The sequence below is a fragment of the Chlorocebus sabaeus genome, chromosome 12 (assembly GCF_047675955.1).
Source record: "Chlorocebus sabaeus isolate Y175 chromosome 12, mChlSab1.0.hap1, whole genome shotgun sequence".
Taxonomy (NCBI): domain Eukaryota; kingdom Metazoa; phylum Chordata; class Mammalia; order Primates; family Cercopithecidae; genus Chlorocebus; species Chlorocebus sabaeus.
The window spans coordinates 80,888,970-80,915,820 of NC_132915.1; the positions used below are offsets into that span (position 1 = coordinate 80,888,970).

Consider the following 26,851-nt stretch of genomic DNA (forward strand, 5'->3'; position numbering starts at 1 on the left):
AGACTCATGTAGGGAGCTGCCTGGAGACCATACAACAGCATTACTCCAGAGATGGAGCTCACGCCAATTCCTACCTTCCCCCTCACCCTCTAGTCCTAAGCAGCTACAGCAAAGCACCACTTTGAGAGCCCAGCCCCCACCAAATTGCATCCTACCCAAGGGACCCAAGACCCCCCTCACTCCACATATCTGAAGTTACACTGACACCCCCTGCCTGCATCTACCACCACAGCTGACTGCCACTGGCAGCAACTCTGCTACCCGCAACAGCAGAGCCACAACACATTTAAAAGTGCCCTGAGGAAAGGCTACTCTGCTTATAGCTGCCACCTGGGGCTGAAGCATGAGCTCTCCAGCCACCCGTCTATGGTTGCTGCCACTGAAAGCAACCCTGCCCTCTCCAGCAGTAGGACCACAGCACAGTCACTGCCACCCCCACCAAGCATTCCACTGGAGAACTGAGGATCACCCCGCCCCTGCCTACCACAGCTAGTACCGGCACACAGCACTTGGGAGCCTGAGGACACGACCACCTGGCCCACCCAGCTCCGCCGTCTACCCCCAGTGCTCAAGCATGCCATCCAGGGGCCTCGGGATCTCCCTGCCCCAACCACCACCACTGGCATCTGAGCACGCTTCCTGGGGGCCTCAGGATGGGCTCACCCAAACTGCCACTATCACCTCAGTTGGCACACAGACATATATGCCACCTGCAGGACTAGCAACTGGCGCTCCCAGTCTGTTGTAGCCACTGTCAACACAGTATGGACCACTTGGATCCCACAGGGTTGTCCCATCACTAATACTGCTAACTCCCACACCACACCTGACACTCAAAGGGACCGAAGGACCTACCCACATGCCTGGCCCACTGCTGCCACTCAGGCAAGCCTGGAAGCCCAAGAATCAGCCTGCCTGGACCTCTTACACCTGTACCAGTATACACTAAGAACAGGCATGCTCAGCCTGCAACTGCCACTACTGAGGCTCAGGACTGACCCATCTGACATCCCCGGCCCCAGCAAATCTTTCCCACAGCCTCCACAACCAACCATACCCTAAGCCACTTAAAAAATTACAGACACGTAGGCTGGGGTGGTGGCTCATGCCTGTAATCCCAGCACTTTGGGAGGCCGAGGTAGACAGATCACCTGAGGTCAGGAGTTCAAGACCACCCTGATCAACATGGAGAAACCCCAACACTACTAAAAATACAAAATGGGCTGGGCATGGTAGCACATGCCTGTAATTGCAACTATGTAGGAGGCTGAGGCAGAAGAATCGCTTGAACCCAGGAGGCAGAGGTTGTGGTGAGCTGAGATCGCACCATTGCACTCAGCCTGGGCAACAACAGTAAAACTTGGTCTCAAAAAAAAAAAAAAAAAAAATTACAGACACTACTGATGCATTTACAGCCAAAGAAATTATATGGAGACTACACTACTTCACATACTCAGAATCAAAGCCAAAGTGACCTACACAACCAACACCACAGATACATCTTCAGGAAAACATCCTCCCCTATGAAAGTAAATTCCCAAAACAGGAATAAGAAACTTTTATATCAGATGTGTAAATTATCAACATGCAAACAAAAGAAACACAAAAAAGCAAGGAAACATGACACCTTCAAAAGAGCACAATAATTCTTCAGCAATAGACTTTAATGAAAAAGAAACTTATGAAATCCAGGATAAAGAATTCAAAATAATAATATTTTTAAAAACAGTGAATTATAAGAGAATTCAGATTAAACAATAAAAAGAAATCAGAAAAACAATTCAGGATATAAATGAGAAATTTAGCAGAGACAGATATCATTAAAAAGAACCAAACAGAAATATTGGTATTAAAGAATTCACTGAAAGAAATACAAAATACATTCAAAAAGCTTAAACAACAGATAAGATCAAGTAGAACAATTTCAGAATTTGAAGACAGGTCTTTTGACATAACCCAGGCAGACCAAAAGAGAAACAAAAGGATAAAAAAAGAATGAACAAAGCCTATGTGACATATTGGACACAATATACTGATCAAATATTTGAATTTTACATGTTCCAGAAGGCAAAGAGAAAAATGAAATGGATAGAGGACCTATTTAACAAAATAATTGCTGAAAATTTCCCAAGTCTAGCAAGAGAATTAGACATCCAGATATCGGAGGCTCAGGGATCCCCAAACAGATACAACTCAAAAAGGTCTTCTCCATGGCATATTATAATCAGACTGTCAAAAGTCAAGGACAGAGAATTATAAAAACCTCAAGAAAAAAAAAACCATCAAGTCACTTATAAGGGAACCCTCATCAGACTAACAGATTTGTCAGGAGAAATTGTATAGCCAGGAGAGAATGGGATGGGATGACACATTCATTTGAAGTGCTGAAGGAGGAAAAAAGAAAGAAAGAAAAAAAAAACCTGCCAGTAAAGATACTATACCCAGCAAAGTTATCCCTCATAAATGAAGAATAAATGATGTATTTCCCAAACAAGCAAAAGCTGAGGGAATTACCACTAGACCATACCTACAAGAAATGCTTCAGGGAGTCCCACACTTGGAAGTGACAGGATAATTTCTACCATCATGAAAACACACAAAAGTGTAAAACCCACTGGTAGAGCAAACACACAAATGAGGAAGAGAAAGAACTCATATGTTACCACTAAAGAAAACCACAAAACCACAATGACAAACAAAAAGAAAGGAAAAAGGATACATGAAACAACCAAAAATCAATTAACAAAACGACAGGAATAATGCCTCACATATCAATAACAACCAAGAATGTAAACCTATTAAATTTTCCTCTTAAACGATATAGACTGGCTGAATGGATTTAAAAACGCGATCCAACTATATTGTTACCCACAAGAAACTCATCTCATCTGTGAAGACACATGTAGACTGAAAGTAAAAAGATAGAAAAAGATATTCCATGCAAATGAAAACCAAGAATGAACACAAGTACCTATACACATGTCAGATAAAATGGACTTTAAATTAAAACAGTAAAAAGAGACAAAGAGGATCATTATATAATGATAAAAGAATCAATCCAGGAAGATATAACAATTCTAAACATATGCACAAAACACACAAACATCTAGATGTATAATATTATTACATCTAAAGGAAGAGACATTTTCCAATACAATAATGGTTGGGGACTTCAACACCCCACTTGCAGCATTAGGAAAAAAATTAACAAAGAAACACTGGATTTAAACTACACTTTACACAAAAATGGACCTAACAGACATTTAGAGAACATTTCATCCAACTGCTATAGAATATACATTCTTTGTATCAGCACGTGGAACAGTTCCCAGAATAGACCACACAAAAAAGTCTCAACAAATTTAAATAAAAATCATACCAATTATCTCCTCAGACCACAACAGAAAAACAAAACAAAACAAAAACACAAATCAATTACAAGAGTAACTTTGGAAATTATACAAATACATGGAATTAAAAAAAAAAATACTACTGAATGACCACTGGGTCAAGGAAGAAATTAAGAAGAAAATCAAAAAATTTCTTGAAACAAATGAAAATTGAAACACAATGTACCAAAACCAATAGGATACAACCAAAGCAGTGCGAAGAAGGAAATTCATAGCGATAAATTCCTACATCAAAAAACTAGACAGATTTCCAATAAACAACCTAAAAATGTATCTCAAAAAAACTAGAAAAGAACAAAATCAAGCCCCAAATAAATAGAAGAAAAAAATATATAAAGATTAGGACATAAAAAAGGATGAGTTCGTGTCCTTTGCAGGGACATGGATGAAGCTGGAAACCATCATTATCAGCAAACTATCACAAGAACAGAAAACCAAACACTGCATGTTCTCACTCATAAGTGGTAGTTGAACAAGGAGAACACATGGACATAGGGAGGGTAACACCACACACGGGGGCCTGTCGGGGGGTTGGGGGGCTAGCGGAGGGATAGCATTAGGAGAAACACCTAATGTAGGTGACGGGTTGATGGGTGCAGCAAACCACCATAGCACATGTACACCTATGCAACAAAACTGCACATTCTACACATGTACCTCAGAACTTAAAGTATAATAATAATAAAAATACTATGTGTAGCAGGGAATAAAAGTTATTATTTTAAAAATAAAGAAAGAAAGATTAGGGCAAAACTAAATAAAATAGACTTTGAAAAACAATACAAAGGATCAATCAAACAAGAAGTTACTGTTTTGAAAAGATAAACAAAATTGAACTGCTAACTAGAATAACCAAGAAAAAAGATGACCCAAATATAATAAGAAATGAAAAAAAAAAAGCAGTGAAACTGATACCATAGAAATACAAAAGATCATCAGACTATTATAAACAACTGTACACTAGCAAACTGGAAAACCTGGAGGAAATGGATAAATTCCTAGAAACATACAACATACCAAGATTGAATCAAAAAGTAGAAAACCTAAACAGACCAATAATGAATAATGAGACTGAATCAGTAATAAAAAGTCTCCCAACAAAATAAATTCCAGGACTAAATGACTTCACTGCCAAATTCTACCAAACTTGCAAAGAACTAACACAATGCTCCTCAAAGGATTCCAAAATATCAAAGGGGGGTAATTTTTCCTAATTCATTCTACAAGGCCAACATTACACTGATATCAAAACCAGAAAAGGATGCAACACAAAAAGAAAACTGCAGGGCAATATCCCGGATGAACACAGATGAAAAAAGTCCTCTACAAAATATCAGCAAACTGAATCTAACAGCACATCAAAAAGATAATATACCACGCTTGGTTCAGTGGCTCATGCCCGTAATCCCAGAATTTTGGGAGGCCAAGGTGGGAGGATCACTTGAGCCCAGGAGTTCAAGACCAGCCTGGGCAACAAAGCAAGATGCCATCTCTACCAAAAAAAAAAAAAAAAAGTTTTAATTAGCCAGGCATAGTAGTGTGCACCTATAGTCCCAGCTACATGGGAGGCTGAGGCAAGAGGAACCCTTGAGAACAGGAGCTATGATTATGCCATTGCACTCCAACCTAGGTGATAAGAGCAATACTCTGTCTCAAAATCATCATCATCATCATCATCATCATCATCATCATGATGCACCATGCACCATGATCAAGTAGGATTTATCTCATGGATGCAATGATGGTTCAACACACACAAATCAATAAACACAATACATCATATGAACAGAATGAAGAATAAATACCATATGACCATCTCAATAGATGCAAAAAAAATTGATAAAATTCAACATTCTTTCATGACAAAAACTCTCAGCAAACTAGGCATAAAAGGAACATACCTCAACCTAATAAAGCCTATATATGACAAATCCACAGCTAACATCATACTGAATAGCAAAAAGCTGAAAGTCTTTCTTCTAAGAACTGGAACAACACAGGAGGCCCACTTTCACCACTCCTAGTCAACATAAAACTAGAAGTTGCAGCCAAAGCAATCAGGCAAGAGAAAGAAATAAAGGCATCCAAATTGGAAAAGAGGAAGGCAAATTGCCCCCCTTTGCAGATGACATCATCTTATATCTAGAAAAATCTAAAGACTCCACCAAAAATCTCCTACACTGGATAAATTCAGTAAAGTTGCAGGATACAAAATCAACACACAAAAATCAATAGTGTTTTTACACACCAATAATGAACTATCTGAAAAAGAAATAAATAAGGCAATCCCCTTTCCAAAGCTATAAAAATAAAATAAAATAAAATAAAATAAAATAAAATAAAATAAAATAAAATAAAATACCTAGGACCAAATTTAACCATGGAGGGAAAAGACCTCTTCAAGGAAAACTACAAAACACTGATGAAAGAAATTGAAGAGGACACAAACAAATGGAAAGACATCCCATGCTCATAGATGGAATGAATTAACATTGTTAAAATGATCTTACTACCCAAAGCAATCTACAGATTCAATGCAATCCCTATCGAAATACCAATGTCATTTTTTAAAGAAATAGAAAAAACAATCCTAAAATTCATACAAAACCAAAAACAAGCCTAAATAGCAAAGCAATCCTGAGCAAAAAGAACAAAGCTAGAAACATCACACTATCTGACTTCAAAATACATCACAAGGCTATGCTAACCAAAACAGCAAGGTATTGGTATAAAAACAGACACACAGACCAATGGAACAGAATAGAAAACGCTGAAATAAATCCTTGTATTTACAGTCAACCTATTTTTTGACAAAAGCATCAAGAACCTACATTGAGGAAAGAAACCCTCTTCAATAAGTGGTGCTGGAAAAACTGGATATCCTTATGCAGAAGAATAGAACTGGACCCCTAGGTCTCACCATATATAAAAATCAACTCAAGGTAAAGACTTTATTAAGACTGCAAACTATAAAATTACTAAAATAAAACATTGGGAAACACTTCAGGGCATTGATCTAGGCAAAAATTTTACGGCTAAGAACTCAAAAGCACAAATAAAAACAAAAACAGGCAAAAGGGACTATTTTAAACTAAATGTTTTAAAACAATCAATAGAATGAAGAGGCAACTGGTTGAATGGGGAGAAAATATTCTCTAACTGTTCATCCGACAAGGTACTAATATCCAGAGTATACAAGGAAGGAACTCAAACAAGTCAAGAGTTAAAAAAATAATAATAAAAGCAAATAATCTCATTAAAAAGTGGGCAAAGGGTATGAATACCCTTTCTCATAAGAAGACATACCGATGGCCAGTAGGTATATGAAAAAAAAATTGCTTAACTTTCCTAATCATCAGGGAAATGCAAATCAAAACCACAATGAGATATCATCTTATGCCAGCCAGAATGGCTATTACTAAAAAGATTTAAAAAACAACAAATGCTGGCAAGGATGCGGAGAAAAGGGAACTCTCATACACTGTTGGTGGGAATGTAAATTAGTACAGCCACTATTTAAAAAAAAAAAAAAAACAAAAAAAAAACAAAAAAAAAAAAAACACTAAAACCAGAAATTCCATATGATCTAGGTATCCCCCTACTGGCTATTTATCAGAAAAGAGAAAAAAGAAAGAAAGAGAAGGTAAGAAGGAAGGAAGGAAAGGAGGAAGGGAGAGGGGGCATCATCCCAGCACTTTAGGGGGCTGAGGCAGCCAAATTGCTTGAGCTTAGGAGTTCAAGACCAGTCTGGGCAACATGGTGAAACCCCATCTCTACCAAAAATACAAAAAAATTAGCCAGGTGTGGTGGTACACACTGGTGGTCCTAGCTACTTGGGAGGCTGAGGTGGGAGGATCACTTGAGCCTGGATGATGGAGGTTGCAGTGAGCTGAGATCACAACACTGCACTCCAGCCTGGGTGACAGAGTGAGACCCTATCTCAAAAAAAAAAAGAAAAAAAAAAGAGGAAAAAGATACCATTATATCAAAGGGATACCTGCATTCATGTGTTACCACAGCACTATTTAAAACAGCAGAGACACAGATTCAACCTAAGTGCCTATCAATTAATGAATGGATAAAGAAAATGTGGTATATATACACAGTGGGATACTATCTGATCATAAAAAAGAATGAAATCATGTCAGTTGCAGCAACATGAATGGAGTGCGGCCGGGGGGGCGGTGGGGGGGCAGTCATTATATTAAGTGAAATAAGCCAGACACAGAACAACAAATATCCCAGGCATGGGGTCTATGAACATAGGACTAAAAATAATTGATCTCATGGATAGTGAGTAGAATGGTGGTTACCAGAGGCTGGGAAGGGTAATGGGGAGGTAAGGATAAAGAGGGATTAGTTAATGGGTACAAAAAATATACAGTTAGATAGAAGGAGTAAGTTCTAACATTCGATAGCACAGTAGGGTGACTATAGTTAATGAAAATGTATGGTATATTTCCAAATAGCTAGAAGAGAGAACTTAAAATGTTCCCTACACATTGATATGGATGGGAACACATGGATGTGTTACCAACACATCTCAACAGAAATAATGAGTACATGAGGTGATGAATAGCCTGACTTGATCATTACACATTCTATGCGTGTAATAAAATATCACATGTACCCTGTAAACATGTACAAACATTATGTATCTATAAATAAACCTGCAGAAGCCTGCTATATGTTTTTTATGTTTTTCTCACATACATATACATTCACAAACACATGCAGAGAGATGATAAGTATCAATTAATGGCCTGGGCAAAGAGGAGGCTAATGGAATTAGGAAGCAGTAAAAGGGCTCCAACTTTATCTGTAACTACTGAATTGTTTTATTTATTAAGTCCCAAAAGAGCTTGAAGAAATTACATCAAAATGTTAACATTTTACAAAGCTTGGTAATGGCTACGCTATTGCATTATAACTCCCTGTATGCATTTCATTTTGCTTAATTTTTTTTTTAAAAAAAAAAAAAGAAAGAAATTGAATTCAGTCTGAGCCATTAAGAGGGAGAGGAAGAAACGGGAGGGGATGTTAGTTTACTCATCCATAAAACAAAGAGGAAAAGATCACCTTTTTTTATATGTTGAGCATTGAGAACTCTATTTCTGTGAACTCTATTCTCCTGAAGCTTTTAATCAGTCAACCCAGAAGACTTGAACCTTCATAAATCAAATGCCAGCTCTAAAATGCAGCCTTACTTGAACTGACAGGTCAAAACAATATAATAATTCATCCTAACAAAAATGAAAAATTATTTTCCATTAGCTCATTTTGCTGAAAGGCTAATAACAATATATTTCCTTATAAATTTATTCCATTTCAATTTTAAAAATGGAATTTTTTATCTATTTTAGTTTTTATTATCTTCTACTACCTTCCATTATTGTCCTTTTTTTAAATTATGAAACAGTTTATCTCTATAAACTATCTTTTTTCTGTGACGAGTTAAGAGACAGCAATAAACTTATACAATTTTTAAAAAGCAGCACTTAATATTTTAGATACTGATATCAATTCATTTATAACCATTTTAATGGGGAAAAAAAAAAAAAGCCAAATGTGCTCCTAAGACTCCTATGAGTAAATGTATTAGTCCATTTTCATACTGCTATAAAGAAATACCCAACACTGGGTAACCTATACAGAAAAAGAGTTTTAGGGCCGGGTGTGGTGGGTCACACCTATAATCTCAGCACTTTGGGAGGCTGAGGCGGATGGATCACCTAAGGTCAGGAGTTCAAGACCAGCCTGACCAACATGGTGAAACCACGTCTCTACTAAAAATACAAAAATTTGCCAGGTGTAGTGGCACACACTTGTAGTCCCAGCTACTTGGGAGGCTGAGGCAGGAGAATCACTTGAACCCGGGAGGCAGAGGTTGCAGTGAGCTGTGATCGTGCCACTGCATTCCAGCCTGGGTGACAGAGTGACACTCCATCTCAAAAAAAAAAAAAAAAAAAAAAAGAAAGAAAAAGAGGTTTAATGGACTCACAGTTCCACATTTCTGAGAAGGCCTCACAATCATGGCAGAAGGTGAAGGAGGAGCAAAGGCACATCTTACATGACTGCAGGCAAGAGAGTGTGTGCTGGGGAACTGCCCTTTATAAAACCATCAGATCTAATGAGACTTATTTACTATCATGAGAACAGCATGGGAAAAACCCACCCCATGATTCAATTACCTCCCACCAAGTCCCTCCCATGACATAAGGATTATGGGAGGTACGATTCAGGATAAGATTTGGGTGGGAACACAGTCAAACCATATCATGTATATTCGTGATACATCATTTGAAAGAGTAAAATACCATGGTGTAACTGATTACTATAATCCTCACAATCATTTGCCACCTTGTTTCTTCTGCCTTTTCTTTCTCTACTGCCATAGCATTGAATTCCCCTCTGCAACTTCAATGTTGCCCTAGTTTTCCAGCTAGTTTTGAATGAGACAGTGGAATGATCTATGGCTGAGTCTTTCCATCTTGACCTATCTTACAACATAGTGGGATCTACATCTGTCCATGACAGCTCATTCCTAAGTTCCCATCAGTCATCTCTACACAATCCAGCATGTCAGAGGTGAGCCCTGCACTATGACCTGTGCCATTGAGCTGGGATGCTTCCGGGATCTTCTCCTCCATTGTCTTTACTAGGTTACTTCAGTAACTTGATCAACCATAATTAAGGTAATGCTAAACAGAGTTCTAAGTATGCAAAGCTCTGAGAATTGGGGCCTACACCTGATCCACTCCAAAACCTTCCTATGCTTGGTGGTGGAAAACCATCTAAGTGCAAATGTTTTGATATTACCTGCTGGACATTCTGACTTTGAAATCAGCCACCTAGTTCACCAACACACACACCCTACTCTTCTTCCTGCAAGATTGGAATTCCTGCTATTAAAGGCTGTCTGAATCATTGAAAGTTGTTTTATTTCCAAGCTATGCTTTCAGAAACTAATATGTTCCATGGCCCTCTAATAAACATATTCTCTGATGCTGAGAAGCAAGTATCAACCCACTTTTACTTTTCTCCTGGCCTGAGCCTGCCCAACACAATCATGTATGAAATGGGATAAGTTTAACTTAAGGGCAGCTCTTAAGTGATGTTATACTACCGAATGGCAGTATTAATATTATCACACAGCAGGGAAAGGTTGAATTTTTTTAGTGACAGTCTTATTAAGGCAAGGTACAGATATTAAAAGACAGAAATTCCCTGGGCTCTATAATTATGATTTCCTCAGATGGAAAAAAACAGCAGGCCATTGTCCCACCTTAGTGTGTAGTCACAGCAAAGCTGCAACAAAAGTTCAAAGAAAGATGACTGGAGAATCCAGGGGTATGAAAAGGAGATCGAGCAGTTTCCTAATGGGCAAGAAGTGGGAATAAGCCAGACCCACTTTGAAGGATAAAGGAGTAGCTCCATTAACCATTAAAGACTAAACCAATTAAAAAGGATGTATCAGAAAGAAAAATAAACAAACATGAAAGGTGTCATACGTGGTTTACCCTAGGTGCCCCTGTACAATTTCATCTTATGAATAGAAAATTCAAAATGGGCTTTTAGATTCCAAAATAATATCTCTTCTTAAACCTTATCTGAGTTTATAAACACAAAAGGAGGTACAAGATGAATTTAAATTGCAATATGGAAACAAATTTAACTTCTAATAGAAACATGGTTCAAGATGAAGTCAGAAGTCTCAATGTTTATCTCCAGATGCATTTATTCCTGGCAATACATTGGAGTTTTCCATAGAGTGTTTATCCAATGTGGCCTTCCTTTGATGGGTCTTCTGGCATACCACATACACAGACCATATGTAGTGGTTCCCCCTTTCTCCCTGTAAAGAACTTATAGAATAATCAAGGGGAAAAGGGAAAGAACTAACATATGTCAGGTATCTATTAAAAGGCTGATACTCTACAAAGCACTTTGCAGTTATTTTTGCCATTTAAACTTGTGACCACAGTGTATGTAATTTGAATTCTAGAGATTTTTAAAAAATAAAGCTGAAAAAGACCTATGTATTGAAGATCCCCTAGTTATGGTGTATAACAGTCTAGATTTGAACCAAAATCCACCTGGGTCTATGCCCATGCATTACCTTTTCCCAATTCCATGTTAGATGAAATTATTGTGTGGCACTGGAAACATACTTCATACTGCAATTAATTGTTCACATTTTAGTTTGAAAGAAAACACTATCAAGATAATCTATAATCCCTTACTTCAGAAACTCATAATTTAATAATTGCAAACATTGTATTAATTCCCTTACTCTGAAGCCTTCTGTGTGTCTCATTTTTGTATTCTTCAGTTGTGAAATATTCTGGTTATAATTTCAACCTATTTTCCCACTTAGAAAATAAAGAGAGGAAGTGGAATTGCCTTTCTAAACCGTAAGAGTCATTGAATCATTTAATGCAGAAGAGTAAACTGATCTAATCAACGTTTTTAAAAAATAAAAATAAATAACCCACCAACTACAAAAACACATTTTAGAAAAGCAACTGAAGAAACCTGAATACCAATTGAGTATCAAGTGATATTAGGGAGTTATTTATACTTTTGCTAAGTGTGATGATGGCAGTGAGGTTATTTAAGCAAATTATTTTTTAGATATGCATATTAACATAAGTGGGCTTTTTAAAAGATGACAATGGTAGGGATTCTGAAATACTTCATCCCCCAAAAAAGGAGCAAGTGAAGCAAGTATGTCAAAATGTTATTACTGAATCTAGGTGTTGGCTATATTGAGATTCATTGTTATTTTTATTTTTGTGAATGTCTGAAAACTGCCATAGTACAAAGTTCTATTCAAAAAAACAAATCTTTCAGCCTCAAAAAAAAAGCAACCCACTTAATGTGAAATTCAGTTGCTTTGATTAAAAAAAAAATCCACTTTCTAATATCAGAAATAAAACCTTCTAAAACACAGATTTTGAAAATAAATATTTTGTTGAGAGAACCTATTGGTAAGGATGTCCAAAAAAAAAAAGTGTCTTCCAAAAGACAACAAGCAGACACCAGTCACGTTTTTTTGTTTTTTGTTTTGTTTTTTGCTTTTTATTTTTTTTGAGACAGAGTCTCACTGTTTCACGCAGGCTGCAGTACAGTGGCACAATCTCGGCTAACTGCAACCTTTGCCTCCTGGGTTCAAGCAATTCTCCTGTCTCAGCCTCCTGAGTAGCTGAGATTATAGGTGCACACCACCACACCCGGCTGACTTTTGTGTTTTCTGTAGAGATGGGGTTTCACATTGGCCAGGCTGGTTTCGAACTTCTGATCTCAGGTGATCCACCGGTCTCGACCTCCCAAAGTGCTGGGATTATAGGCGTGAGCCACTACGTCCAGCCTCAATCACCTTTTATCAGAACACTGAATGAGAACTGGAGGAACAATCTCTCAACTAAGACATTGAAAATCTACCCAAATTCACAACTTCAGTGAAAGCTACAGGAAATCACTTGGAGGGATCAAAATACCTTTATGTTCTTGGCTTAAAACCAAAATGGTTATGAACAGGCAACCTACAGAATGGGAGAAAAAAATTGCAATCTATCCATCTGACAAAGGTCTAATATCCAGAATCTACAAGGAACTTAAACAAATTTAAGGGAAAAAAAATCCCATCAAAATGTGGGCGAAGGATACGAACAGATACTTCTCAAAAGAAGACATTTATGTGGCAAACAATCTATCCATCTGACCAAAGTCTAATATCCAGAATCTACAAGGAACTTAAACAAATTTAAGAGAAAAAAAAAAAAAAACCATCAAAATGTGGTTGAAAGATATGAACGGATACTTCTCAAAAGAAAACATTTATGTGGCCAACAAACATATGAAAAAAAGCTCATTATTCCCGGTCATTAGAGAAATGCAAATCAAAACCACAATGAGATACCATCTCACACCAGTTAGAATGGTGATTATTAAAAAGTCAGGAAACAACAGATGCTGGAGAAGATGTGGAGAAATGGGAACACCTTTACACTGTTGGTGGGAGTGTAAATTAGTTTAACCATCGTGGAAGACAATGTGGTGATTCCTCAAGGATCTAGAACCAGAAATACCATTTGACCCAGCAATCCCATTACTGGGTATATACCCAAAGGATTATAAATCATTTCTACTATGAAGACACATGCACACACATGTTTATTGTAGCACTATTTACAACAGCAAAGACTTGGAACTAACCCAGATGCCCATCAATGATAGATTGCATAAAGAAGACACGGCACATATCCACCATGGAATACTATGCAGCCATAAAAAAGAATGAGTTCACGTCTTTTGTAGGGACATGGATGAAGCTGGAAACCATCATTCTCAGCATACTAACACAGGAACAGAATACCAAATACCACATATCCTCACTTATAAGTGGGAGTTGAACAATGAGAACACATGAACACAGGGAGGGGAACATCACACACCAGGACCTATCTGGGGGTGGGGGAAGAGGGGAGGGAGAGCATTAGGATAAATACCTATTGTATGCAGGCATAAAACCTAGATGATGGGCTGGGCATGGTGGCTCACACCTGTAATCTCAGCACTTTGGGGGGCCAAGGAGGGCAGATCATGAGGTCAGGAGGTCAAGACCAGCCTGGCCAACAGAGTGAAACCCCATCACTACTAAAAATACAAAAATTAGCAAGGCATAGTGGCACACGCCCGTAGCCCCAGCTACTCAGGAGGCTGAGGCAGAAGAATCACTTGAACCTGGGAGGCAGAGGTTGTTGTGAGCCAAGATCATGCCATTGCACTCCAGCCTGGGCAACAGAGTAAGACTCTATCTCAAAAAAAAAAAACAACCTAGATGATGGGTTGACCAGTACAACAAACTACCATGGCACATGTATACCTATGTAACAAAACTGCACATTCTGCACATGTACCCTGGAACTTAAAGAAAAATATTTTAAAATAAAATAATTTAAATTCAAATAAATATAAAAAATTAAAATTAAAAAATAACAAAATGGTCACATAACAAATGAGAGACAGCATGATACACCTTGAAAAATACTGATATAGAAGAATCTTTCCTTACTGGAATCACAGGTGTGACACCCGAATACCTTTGAGGTTCTCAGATACCTATTCTGGTCTCTAATATAATCCTAGGTTTGTGAGAAGCCAAACTGCTCACTCTGGTACTGAACTATTGACTCTTTCATGAAAAACGAAAATGAAACTTTTAATCCAAATTCTATCCACAGTAACCTGATCAAGCACAGGGTAATGTGCCTAACACAGTGCTAGAAACAGAAAATAGCTCTGGAGAGCTGCAAGTTTGTTTGGTTAATACCCCATCCCCATGCCCCCAATATCCACAGGACATGAACACATTAACTCAGCCTAATGATGAACAGGTTCCTGTCTGCAAATACATCCCAAGAGTTTCCTTTGGATAAGAAAACTCTTTTTCTGTGTCTGGACCAGCAGAATTACAAATTGGCTACAAACACAGCATCTTCTTGCTGCTGCTAGTCCAGTTTTGTCTTAGTATTCATCACCTAGCTTTGTAAGAGCTAGGTGCTCTCTCAGCAAGAGAAAATAAAAATCTGTCTCAGAGTCAGGGCAGGGGTAAAGCAGAGAATACGAACTTGCCCCACTTCAAAGCACAAGGCATATCTTTCAACTAACTAAACAGCAATCCCAGCAGGCATGACAATGCAAGCTTTCTTCCCTATTGTTGTTTGAAACAATCACAAGCTATTTGTTCATATTAATTAGTTTATATGTAGTATTAGGCAGCCTTGATTAGAAAAATGCTCTTTGTTACTAAATGAATAGAGTAACAAACAAAATCAAAAGCTTTTTTAAAAAATTGTTGTTTTGGCCTTAGAAAAGGATTTTCAGGCCTTTCACACTTGAATGTGGATTTATCTTTACAAAGTCCCTGAATTCACTGGAAAAGAATGCAAGTTGATGTGCCAAACAATACCAAGCTAAGGTGACTGAGTGAGCTGTTTATTATGCTTTGCCTAAGAAGATGCTATGTCTAAATTATTTTTACCTTCTTTGAACATGGGCAAAACTGAAAATAAGGGAGAAGACATCAGTAGAAGTTTCAGGGCAAGGGCAAGTGAGCCTTGAACTAAATTTGACTGTACAAATTACATGCGAGGAACTGACATATAATTAGGAGGTCCATCACTGGCCAGAGGATCCTGGGAACCAAGTGACCCAATGGTCTACATCTCTCCAGAAGAAGCTATCTATCTCTATGACCTAATGCCCAAGTGTATAGCTGGCTCCTTCCCCGTGGGCTTAGTTCTCCAACCATCAGAGGCTGCCACTATTCCCAAAATACAGCGAGGATAATGGAACTACCCTGGTTAAAGTTAATTAACAGACTTGCTCAATAAAACAATTATCGAAAGTCAGGACTTGAACCCAAGTCTATTTCAAAGGCTGGGACCATTAAGCTAACACAGATTTCTTTAAGATCAATGTTAAATTTGTTAATATGGTTTGAAAGGCCTTGTAAAATCTCCAATTTTATAATCTAACCTATTTATGCTAATTGAAGCATTTGCCAATTTCTGCAGTGTAACTATTTCATATGGCTGATTTCAAGAAGCTAGCATGAAGTCAACTGGCTCACAAAATTCCTGAAAATTTAACAATCCGCCTCTGTGAGTTGGTATAGGTGGCTCTAGGGACATTACTGTTTACAATCTCACACCCCACTGTAGTGCAACCATCCAAAACAGAATTCTAAATGCTTTGCTCTCTCTCTCTCACACACACACACACACACACACAAACACACACACACCACCCTGGGACACTTGACATTCACCCATGCTTTTTCTTCTCTTTTACCAAGATAACCCATATTCATTTGTTCTCAGCCTAGTGGTCTTCCTTCAGGAAGTCTTCCCTGATCCTCTAAATCTTTTCCGGGTTCTCCACTTTCCTCCCAGAGCACCCATACTTCCTGTATTTGTGCATTCCTGCATTGGTGGCAAAACCTTGTAACTTTTTGTTTTATCTGTATATCTCCCACTTATCTCTAAACTCTGGCAGAGCAAAACTTATTTCTCTTACTTATTCTTGTATCCCCCAGGCCTGCCACAAGGTTTGCTGAACAATAATAACAATGCTTGCTAACACACACTGGGCAATATGTGCCCAGAATATGTGCCAGGCACTATTCTGAGTTTCATAGAAATTATTTCATTTCCTCCTTAAAATAACCCTATCAGGTTGGCTTCATTATTACCATGCTCATTCTGTGGGTAAGGAAATAGGAGCACTAAGAGGGTGGATACCTTCCCCTCAGGCTCAGGTAATTAGTAAATTGAAGCAGGGTGACTGGTGAGCCTATGTTTCTCCCTCAAGAAACCAGTGTTTCTTGGCCACATTTTTTTCTCATTAGTGATCCTTAAGGAGAAAAATTAATTATATTTAAATTTTCTATAACGAGAAAAAACTAAATACTAAGGAATAAGATTTTGTTGGATAGAGGTATAAGCTTTGGAGGAATATTTTTCATCTCCCAAAACCCACTTTTTGTCCTCTTGGGGCAATATCACTATGTTAAGAATGTATGTTCTAGGACTTTCATTATCCATTTCCATTAATGTACCATATATTTGTCCCTAAAAATACACAGTCTTGTTTTAGAATTTTAATGGGAGCTTCCCATAAGTACTATTTTGCATCTTGCTTTCTTTTTCTTCCATACGATATCTTGGAGTAATATATGGCTGTGTAGATATCCTCATTTTAAAACCACTGAATAGTGGTCAGGCGCGGTAGCTCACGGCTATAGTCCCAGAACTTTGGGAGGCCGAGATGGGCCGATTGCCTGAGGTCAGGAGTTGAGACCAGCCTGGACAACACAGTGAAACCCCATCCCAACTAAAAATACAAAAATTAACCAGGCGTGGAGGCACATGCCTGTATTCCCAGCTATTCAGGAGGCTGAGGCAGGAGAATCACTGGAATATAGAAGGCGGAGGTTGTAGTGAGCCAAGATTGCGCCACTACACTCTAGCCTGGGAAACAGAGCAAGACTCTGTCTCGAAAAAAAAAAGAAAGAAAGAAAAAAGAAAAAGGAAAAATAAATAAAATGACTGAATAGTATTTCAATCATGTCCACATTCCTGAATTCATTAAGTCTTTCTACTATTGGATATTCACAAAATTTTGTATTTCTTGGTTTGCAACCAATGCTTCAATGAATATCTTTATACACTCCTTGGGCTCACGTGTGAGTGTTTTTCTAATGTAGATTCCAAGACAGCAGCAGGGCATGTGCAGGAATGTATAATTTGAATAGATACTGTTGAATTACCCTCCAGAGTAACTGTACCAATTTACTTTCCCACAGAGAATTTACAAGAGTACACATTTCCCCCAGTAATTGTATGAAATAGAACCTCTTTCTCCTTTGAGCAGTATTAAACATTTTAATTAAATGAGTCATTTAGAGGTATTTCTATTCCTCACCAGCTGATAGGAGCTTGTGTAACAGAGAAGATGTATAGATAAGAAGAAGCTGTTGGAAATGCTGACAGATGACAGCAGCAACACCAGGATGTGGAAATGCCTTGTCTAGAAAACCTGCACTAGCCTAACTCACTTCACAAAAGGACTAAGAAGAGTCATTACATGGGAACAGCTTCTGTGGACTTTGAAATGGTGACCTCAGGTAACAGGCACTAAATCTCTTTGCCCATTCTCCAAGTCTCTCGGATACCAAAAAAGTCTACTGAAGATAAGGGAAACCAAACACCCAAAGTAAATGAAGTGTTGAAAGGACAATGGTCCACTTACCAGAAAGAGAAATGCATATGACGATGGTAACACTAAACATTCTGGAAAATAATACTGAAGACCTTGGTACTTTATTCTGTATTCATATGATATGAATAAAGGGCTTTATTCATAAGATAAAATCCCAAGGTGGATAACAATGATGACATCCCAAATGGTGCTGAGGAGAAAACACTATACTATATGAAGGAAAAATGCCCCTTGTTCTCCTTTTTCCCTCTCCTTCTTCTCTCCCTCTCTCACAGACACACAAACCCTATTAAAATACATACAAAATTGAAGAGCCTGCAAAATCATCCTGAAAAAAACAGTGTGGAATAACATTCTGTATCAAGTTCAAATTTCAATCAATATGGCTCTTTCTTGAAAGTATGCTTTTTTCTTCAAAGTTACCCGAGGCTGGGCACAGTGGCTCAGGCCTGTAATCGCAGCACTTTGGGAGGCCAAGGAGGTGGATCATTTGAAGTCAAGAGTTCAAGACCAGCCTAACCAACATGGTGAAACCCCATCTCTACTAAAATACAAAAATTAGCTGGGCTTGGTGGCAGGTGCCTGTAATCTCAGCTACTCAAGAAGCTGAGACAGGAGAATCGCTTAAACCCAGGAGGCGGAGGATGCAGTGAGCCAAGATCACACCACTGCACTGCAGCCTGGGTACCAGAGCAAGGCTCCCTCTCAAAAAAATAAATAAATAAAAATAAAGTTGGCCAAAAATTGATTGTCACGAATGAGAGAGGAGGTCACACTATAGAAAGAAGATAAATGAAGAGTAAATGGGAAACTATACTTCCTGGGCACCTCTGTATGCCTCATGTATATAAACCATCATTTAATCCATGTAACCATCATGTGAGGAATGATTACATGAGAGAGATCTGAAGCTGAGAGAGGCTGGCATGACTAAGGCTCTTTATCCCGCAATCAGAGGAGCAGGGATGTGAACTGTGGCCTTATGACTCCAAAGTCTGTTTCCACATTGTACCCTGCTGCCTGCTGAATCTGAAAGAGTCCAGTGAATGCTTGATTAAATCAGGCTGTAAAATCATCCGAACAAAGACCATGTCCCTGCTGTATTACTGCTCTTCACTGGACAGAAAAAGATAACTCATACGATTGCTGTTCAGAAGTTCCTGGAATCGCATTTTGTTTTCAAAGTTCCTAGAACAGGTCAAGGCAAAAGAGTAAGTATAGGAAGAGGAAGACAAGACAGCCCTCAAAAAACTTGTTAAAATTAGATCCATTCTGATATATTTCATTAAACCCCACCCCAACCCCCAGCCCACAAAAAAGGCCAAGAGAGGAAAAGCAGCAGGGTTTACTACTGACTTATTCTGATTTAGAGTGTGATGCCTATAGTGACAGTCGGGCATCCTAAGCACTGAAAACCAAGGCCTCCTATGAACAGAGGCCAGTTCACTGAAACCACTTGTTCATTGTTCCAGCTGCTTCCTGAACTAAATGGCACCTCACTCACAAAAGTACCATTATTCAAATACGCACCAAATGATAGCGAGAGAGATATACATGATCCCTAGAGTCAAACACACTTCCTGAAACCCAGTTTAAATATTTGACAAACTTATGATTACATCAGACCTCTGCTAGTTTGAAGCCCTTACCTGGGGCTGTGAAATTACAGGGATGGAAGTAGAGATGGCAGCCATGACAGCTCTGTGGTTGTAGATGGTGAACAGGCCCCAGAACTACGGGAGACAAATGTTCTTGTTTGCTGATCAGATCAAGGTCATGCTAGGAGAAGCTGTGTATCTGGAAAACAACAGGAAAACCCACATTTAGCATAAAAGGACTAGCATATGGGTGTGAAGTACCATTGGCCAAAGGAGGTAAGAATCCCTAGAGTCAAGTTTCAAATACTAGCTTAATGCAAACAGAAAGTCTGTAGGGAAAAGCTAAGGTCTAAAAGCCATGACTTCTGTGCTATCTGTCCAAATACTCTTAAGTTGAGGAATTTTCATAGGTTTGAATCCAACATGCCAGGTAGATGTTTTGGGAAGACAGTTTCAAGTTGCAGAGCTGGGGAGGGTGAGTCGGGGGGGGCGGGGGGGGGGGAAGCCATCCTGCCATTAAATAATAAAGGAATTGAATAATCCATAGTGGAGAGCTGATGGCTTACATAGAGGGCAAAGGGAATGCAGTAACCACCCCCACTTATCTGAGAAGTGGATTCTAAGCCCCCCAGGGGATACTTGAAACTGTGGATAGTGGGTTAGGCGTGGTGGCTCAAGCCTATAATCTCAGCTCTTCGGGAAGCAGGGAGGGAAGGATTACCTGAGGTCAGGAGTTTGAGACCAGCCTGGCCAACATGGCAAAACCCCATCTCTACCAAAAATACAAAAATTAGCCGGGCATGGTGGCACGTGCCTGTTATCCTGTAATCCTAGCTACTCAGGAGGCTGAGGCAGGAGAATTGCTTGAATCTGGGAGGTGGAGGTTGCAGTGAGCCAAGATGGCAGCACTGCACTCCAGCCTGGGCGACAGAGCGAGACTTCATCTTTAAAAAACAGAAAAAGAAAAAGAAATTGTGAATAGTACCCAACCTTGTAAATAACAGAGATAGTTACTAAGTGACTAATGTGCAGGTAGCATACGTGGAGATGCAGGACAAAGGGATGAATCACATGGACAGTATGAGATTTCACCCATACTATTCAGAATGGAGTGCAATTTACAACTTGTGAATTGTTTATTTCTGAAATTTTTCATTTAATATTTTTGGACCAAGTTTGACTGCAGGTAACTGAAACCATGGAAAGTGAAACTTCGGATAAGGGTGGACTACCATAATACTGTCAAGTAATTAGATATCACCCAGCCCAACCCCACCTATTTGCAGAAGAAAAAAATTGAGGCTTAGAGAAGAAAAGGGACTAGAGTCACACATTTAATGGTAGGACCAGGACTACAGCAGCAACTCCAATTCCCAGGCCTATAGGAAACATAACAAAGTGAATGTGTTCCCTGCCTATATTTACTCAAGGAACTTAGTCACCGCTTTTAAGACTAAAGAAAGGCAAGATACCTGATGCTGTAGGAGTCAGTCCTGAGAAGTCAGGTACTCAGACAGGTGGATGGGGAGCTTCATAAATCAGACATCCACCTGTGTGAGAAAGAGAACATTTCTAAAATCCTTTTGACATCCTCAAAGAGAGGATGCTAAATAAGCACAAAGTATAACCAAATCTTCTCTTATTCACATGTTCATTAAGAAAACTCAGAGAGATGCCACCTTCCGCACACTAAATCATGGCCCTAGTTCTGTCCAAAGGCTGATGTGACTCTTTCCACACTGCAATTTAGTCCAGAAGAAAAAAATTTTTCATTTTAAGACAAGAATTTTTAAAAATTCTTTCATTTTTAAGAAACATTTTCATTTTCTGGTGATTTTCATACCCCCTAACAATATCCTTTCTTTTATTCAAAGACGTTATTGGCCGGACACAGCAGCTCACGCCTGTAATCTCAAAACTTTGGGAGGCCAATGGGGGCAGATCATTAGAGGTCAGGAGTTTGAGACCAGCCTGACCAACATGGTGAAACCCCATCTCTACTAAAAATATAAAAATTAGCTGGGTGTGGTGGCACATGCCTGTAATCTCACCTACTCGGGAGGCTGAGGCAGGAGAATCACTTAAACCCAGAAGGCGGAGGTTGCAGTGAGCCGAGATCATGCCACTGCATTCCCACCTGGGCAACAGAGTGAGACTCCGTCTAAAAAAAAAAAAAAAAAAAAAAAAAAAAAAAAAGAGTTATTGAGCATCAATAGGGAACTAGGCGCACAAGAAGTAAGGCTAAGCCAACCTTGCCTTTATGGAGCTTTTGTCAGTAAATACACTTTCTAGTTTCACCAGCATGCAAGATGATACCTGAACACCTTTTTTCTTTTCTTTTTTTTTTTTTTTTTTTTTTTTGAGACAGAGTTTCGCTCTTGTTGCCCAGGCTGGAGTACAATGGCCAATCTTGGCTCACAGCAACCTCCGCCTCCCAGGTTCAAGCAGTTCTCCTGCCTCAGCCTCCCGAGTAGCTGGAATTATAGGCACGCAGCACCATGCCCGGCTAATTTTGTTTTGTTTTGTTTTTTAATAGAGATGGGATTTCTCCATGTTGAGGCTTGTCTCGAACTCCTGACCTCAGGTGATCCGCCCGCCTCAGCCTCCCAAAGCACTGGGATTACAGGCGTGAGCCACCGCACCTGGCTACCTGAACACTTTTTAAACTATTGGGAAATGATAATTTTCATAATAGTAAAAGTAATGAACCAGAGGTCACAAGATCCAAATCTTGTATGCTAGGAACTGTGCAGTTAGACATTTAATCCAAGTCCTTTGTCCCCCAAATCCCATGGTGCTACCCTATATTAGCTCAGGAATACCGGGCAAATGAGAGGCTCAGAAGTGCTGCTTTTCTAAGAAATAATCTAGGTTTGACAGCAACTTTTATAAGCTTAAATTTTTAATTGCTACATTTTTGTGCAGTATCCTTCATACTACAGTTTCAATCACTTTAGGTTCTAGCTGCTTAGAACTATAGAGCCTTCCTATTTTCTTCCCCCATTCGAGCAATTATTTTCATTGACAAGTAAGTAGTAAAGTTATCAAGCTATCTTGTCATGACATTCAACAGCAAATTCCACAGCTGCCCTTTGACAATACTGATATTCTCCTTAGTCCCAGTTATAGGAACAAATAAGACTTGTTTATCACACTGTGAAAGTAAATAAACAACCCAGGAGAAAAGTATATGTATACAGGACGTTTCTTTTTTCAAGATGACTGCTAGAGTGCCGAACTTAGTCAAGAAAATTACAGGAACCCCAAGGTGCACTGTTTTATACTGAACTTATTCCTGGCATTATTTTTTGCCCACTCCTACTTTCATTTTTCCTTTCTCCCTCTTATGTATTTATAATTCACATTATCTTGTTCTATGTGACATAAATGAATATATCAATAATATAACTATAAGGCAAAAAATCAAGCACACAAGATTCCATTCTTAAGGATGCATACTATATGCTCAGGTCTAGTATCATTTCACCAAGCTATGTCATTAAGCAATAGAACCTTAAAATATATTCAATATTCAGAATATAGAGAGTTGCCTGAAAGGTAAATAGAGGCAGCTAGCTTATAGTAAGGAAAGCGATATAGAAATGGATGAGATCCACCAAACAAATATGTCATATGGTGTTATTACTAACAACAGCAGAGGGAAAGATGGGAGACTGGGATTTAATGAAAGGCCACTGGATGCTGAGCTTTGGAGCAGTAATTTACCCTAGAGTTTGAGGCAGATACTATTCAGTTATTTTACAGGGGAGACATCTGAGGCTTTGAAAGGTATTGTGAGATTACGCAACATACCCCCAGTCACACAGTCAGGAACTGAAAGAGCTGAGGTATGAACCAGGGCCTATGCTAAGATTCATACTCTTTCCACAGGCAATACTCCAAGTGATCAAAGATTAAAAAGAGATGGAAAGCATGTGGAATCTTTAAGCAAAAATGTCAGATAAAAAATGGAGAAAGTAGGATGAAAGTCAGATGACTTGCAGAGTGACCCTGAGACAGAGAACCTTGTGCTCCTCTCATCTATATAAAATTTTAATTATGTGACCCTCATTTGGATGTTTCATTTCCTTGAGACACCTAATAAACATGACAGATGGTTAGTTTCACATTTGCAAGAAGAAAATAAGACAGAAGATTAACTGCCTTCTCCTAAAACATGAGACATGTCTAATTTTGTTGAACCTATTCACACATTACGAGAATGCTTTATAAAATAGCATATGGTTACTTTGCCAAATACAAGGGCTAAATGACATTTAACTTCAAAGGTACAAATCAGTTTTCTTTTGGGAGCCAAGTCTTAAAATTATATTATGAAATCTATTTGCTTCTCAACTTATTTATGAAACTGCACAAATCATGGGGGAACTAAAGACAAAAAAGACATCACCCTAAGTAATCATGCCATGCAGTATCTAGCTGAGCAAGCTGGTTCGCTTTGACAGACAAACTCCCTGCCTTACCAGAGCCCCAGACTGTCAACTAGAGAGTTGCACAATAATTTTTAAGGAAATACACCCCGGGCAGGGCGTGGTGGCTCACATCTGTAATCCTAGCACTTTGAGAGGCCGAGGCGGGTGGATTATGAGGTCAGGAGTTCAAGACCAGCCTGGCCAAGATAGTGAAACCGCATCTCTACTGAAAATACAAAAAAGAAAAACAAAAAGAAAAAGAAAATTAGCTAGGCATGGTGGCAGGCACCTGTAATCCCAGCTGCTCAGGAGGCTGAGGCAGAGAACTGCTTGAATCCAGGAGGCAGAAGGTGCAGTGAGCCAAGATCACACCACTGCACTCCAGCCTGGGCAACAGAATGAGACTAAGAAATATACCCCTCTGAACTCTTCCAAGTACTTCGACACCTGTGCTGCAACTCTTCTAGCCTGCCATCAACCTAACTCTCCATTTCCTTTGCTTGAGCTTCAAAACTATGTTCTAGTCACAGAAAACCCTGAAGCAATATGGGTTTGCCTGGCTGACATCAGGCTCTCCAACTGCCCTTGGAGCATTACTGTTGCCCCTTCTCTTCTTTCCTAGTTGTCTCCATTTTCTATTCTCCTAGGCATCTCTTCTCATCTATATTTCTCTTCTCAAAACCGTAAAATTACCTCTAATGCCTCTCACTTGCAAAAGATGAGTTTTGTCATCTATTTATTTATTGGATCATTCATCCATTCCTTTACAATCACTGAGTCTAAATTACCTCAGTATCCCCCCTACAATTCAAATCTCATGTATAAAATACAATTTCCAAATAAGAAAGCTATAAGCGTATTTTTTTGTGCCAGATCACCAAAGAAATGACCAGCTGATTATAAGACGGGAAATATCCTGAATCAGCCCTGGAAACTAGAGATAGATCTTAAACATCCAGAAATATATACTTGAAAGAATCAACATGGGAGGTTGACAAAAGGACTAAAACATGATATCCTCTTCATGTGAAACTGCAACTGCACGACCAGAAAATAAGAAAATGAGAATCCACCAAACCCATAATGATACCCCTAGTTCAGTGGGATGGGGGGGCTGAAGCCCAGGGAGACTCGGGGTACATTTAAAATACACTCACTCCTTTAAAAGGGTTCCTGGCTTCAGAGGCCAGCCAAGCAAGTAACCTCTGGCTGCATTTACTTCTGGTTGACAGGTGGCTATGATGACTACCACGGAAAACACGTGGGAAAAAGACACTCCCAGCTGGCTCCTGGCAACAGCAGCCATGCCAAGTGACAATGACCTTGCTAATTACTGAGTGCCACACCAAATACCTAAAAGAAAGTCTCTGGTTTGAGGCAAACTTCCCCGTGATTACTTCTGGAACTGATGCTGGCACTTTTCCCAGGCCTCACAGGAATATGAATTCATAATTGGTAAATTAATCTACTACAAATGTAACCTTTTTCCTTTGTCTGGACTTGAGTCAAATAGTGACTCATCCAAGTTTCTTGAAAGAACACAGGGTTGCTAACGCATGCGGGGCTTAAAACCTAGATGATGAGTTGATAGGTGCAGCAAATCACCATGGCACATGTAGACCTATGTAACAAACCTGCATGTTCTGCACATGTATCCCGGAACTTAAAGTAAATTTTTAAAACAAAAAGAAAAGGAAGGAGCGAAGGAAGGAAGGAAGGAAGGAAGGGAGGGAGGGAGGGAGGGAGGGAGGGAGGGACACAGGGCAATACCAGATACTGAATATGCATTGACTTCCCTAAGGATAAGCAAAGGATAAAAATCTAAATCCACCAAGCAAATAGAACACATTATGGCTCAAAAAAGGGGAAGATTCTAGAATCAGAGCAAATATTTACTTAAGAAATAGGTATACTACATACAAGAGAAAACTCTATTAACAGAAAATTTCTAGCTCATGTTCTTAAAATTCCAGGGGACATAGCAGAATCTTTGCACATAGAGCAGGTAGTCATAGAAAGAAACGTGAGACCAGAAAAGAGTGTGTGTTAACCAGAAAAGAAAATCTGAATTATGAACTTGAATAAAAGCAACCAATGAAGCAGAAAGTAAAATATTTTTAGAAAGCAAAAAATAAAATTAGTGATGCAAAAGATAAAACAGACTTTTCAGAGGTGGTTGGGGGAAGCTACATGGGTAAAGATTTTAAAGCATTCATCTCCAAAACAGAATAGATGAACAAAAAGCAATAAAGGAGGAAAGAAGAAACCATCAATGCTAAAACCAGGAAAGGACAAATTTATTCTCAGAACTTTAGAAAACTATTACAGATGAACAACAATTTAGATAAAATGGTGAAATTTTTCAGACTGTGTATCATTCTTCAGAGAGCCCTATGGTCTGATAGAAACAAAACAGAAAAAATTCCTGAACCCCAAACCTGGAGGAATGAGATGAGATACAGGCAGGCCAGAGCTGAAGCTCGTCTTGTTTCTTATTATCTCTTCCCTGTATCAGAGCTAAATAGCATCTGAAGCCAGTCTTACACCACCTAAGGCCTGAGGCTGAAAGATTTTTCTCTCTGGAATCTGAGCAGATGAATAGGTTTAACAATAGTAACATCAA

General features: G+C 39.0%; 1 protein-coding gene across 16 annotated transcripts in view; it reads right to left on the reverse strand.

Annotated features, from left to right (window-relative positions):
- LPAR1 (lysophosphatidic acid receptor 1) overlaps window positions 1–26,851 on the reverse strand; it is a 168,027-nt gene that overhangs the window by 79,452 nt on the left and 61,724 nt on the right. For 8 of the 16 annotated variants that reach the window (XM_037983499.2, XM_007968442.3, XM_037983490.2 and 5 more), the window contains exons 2-3: window positions 21,268–21,345; window positions 19,847–19,994 (exon numbers count right to left, since the gene is read on the reverse strand). The exons of 1 other annotated variant lie outside the window; for it this stretch is intronic. In XM_037983499.2, the coding sequence (XP_037839427.1) occupies window positions 19,847–19,891 (45 nt within the window). In that variant the 5' untranslated portion in view covers window positions 19,892–19,994; window positions 21,268–21,345. Of the gene's footprint in view, window positions 1–19,846; window positions 19,995–20,609; window positions 20,740–21,267; window positions 21,346–21,846; window positions 21,866–26,851 lie in introns of those variants that run through there. 7 more of the 16 variants (XM_007968445.3, XM_007968444.3, XM_037983502.2 and 4 more) reach the window with 3 other exon arrangements.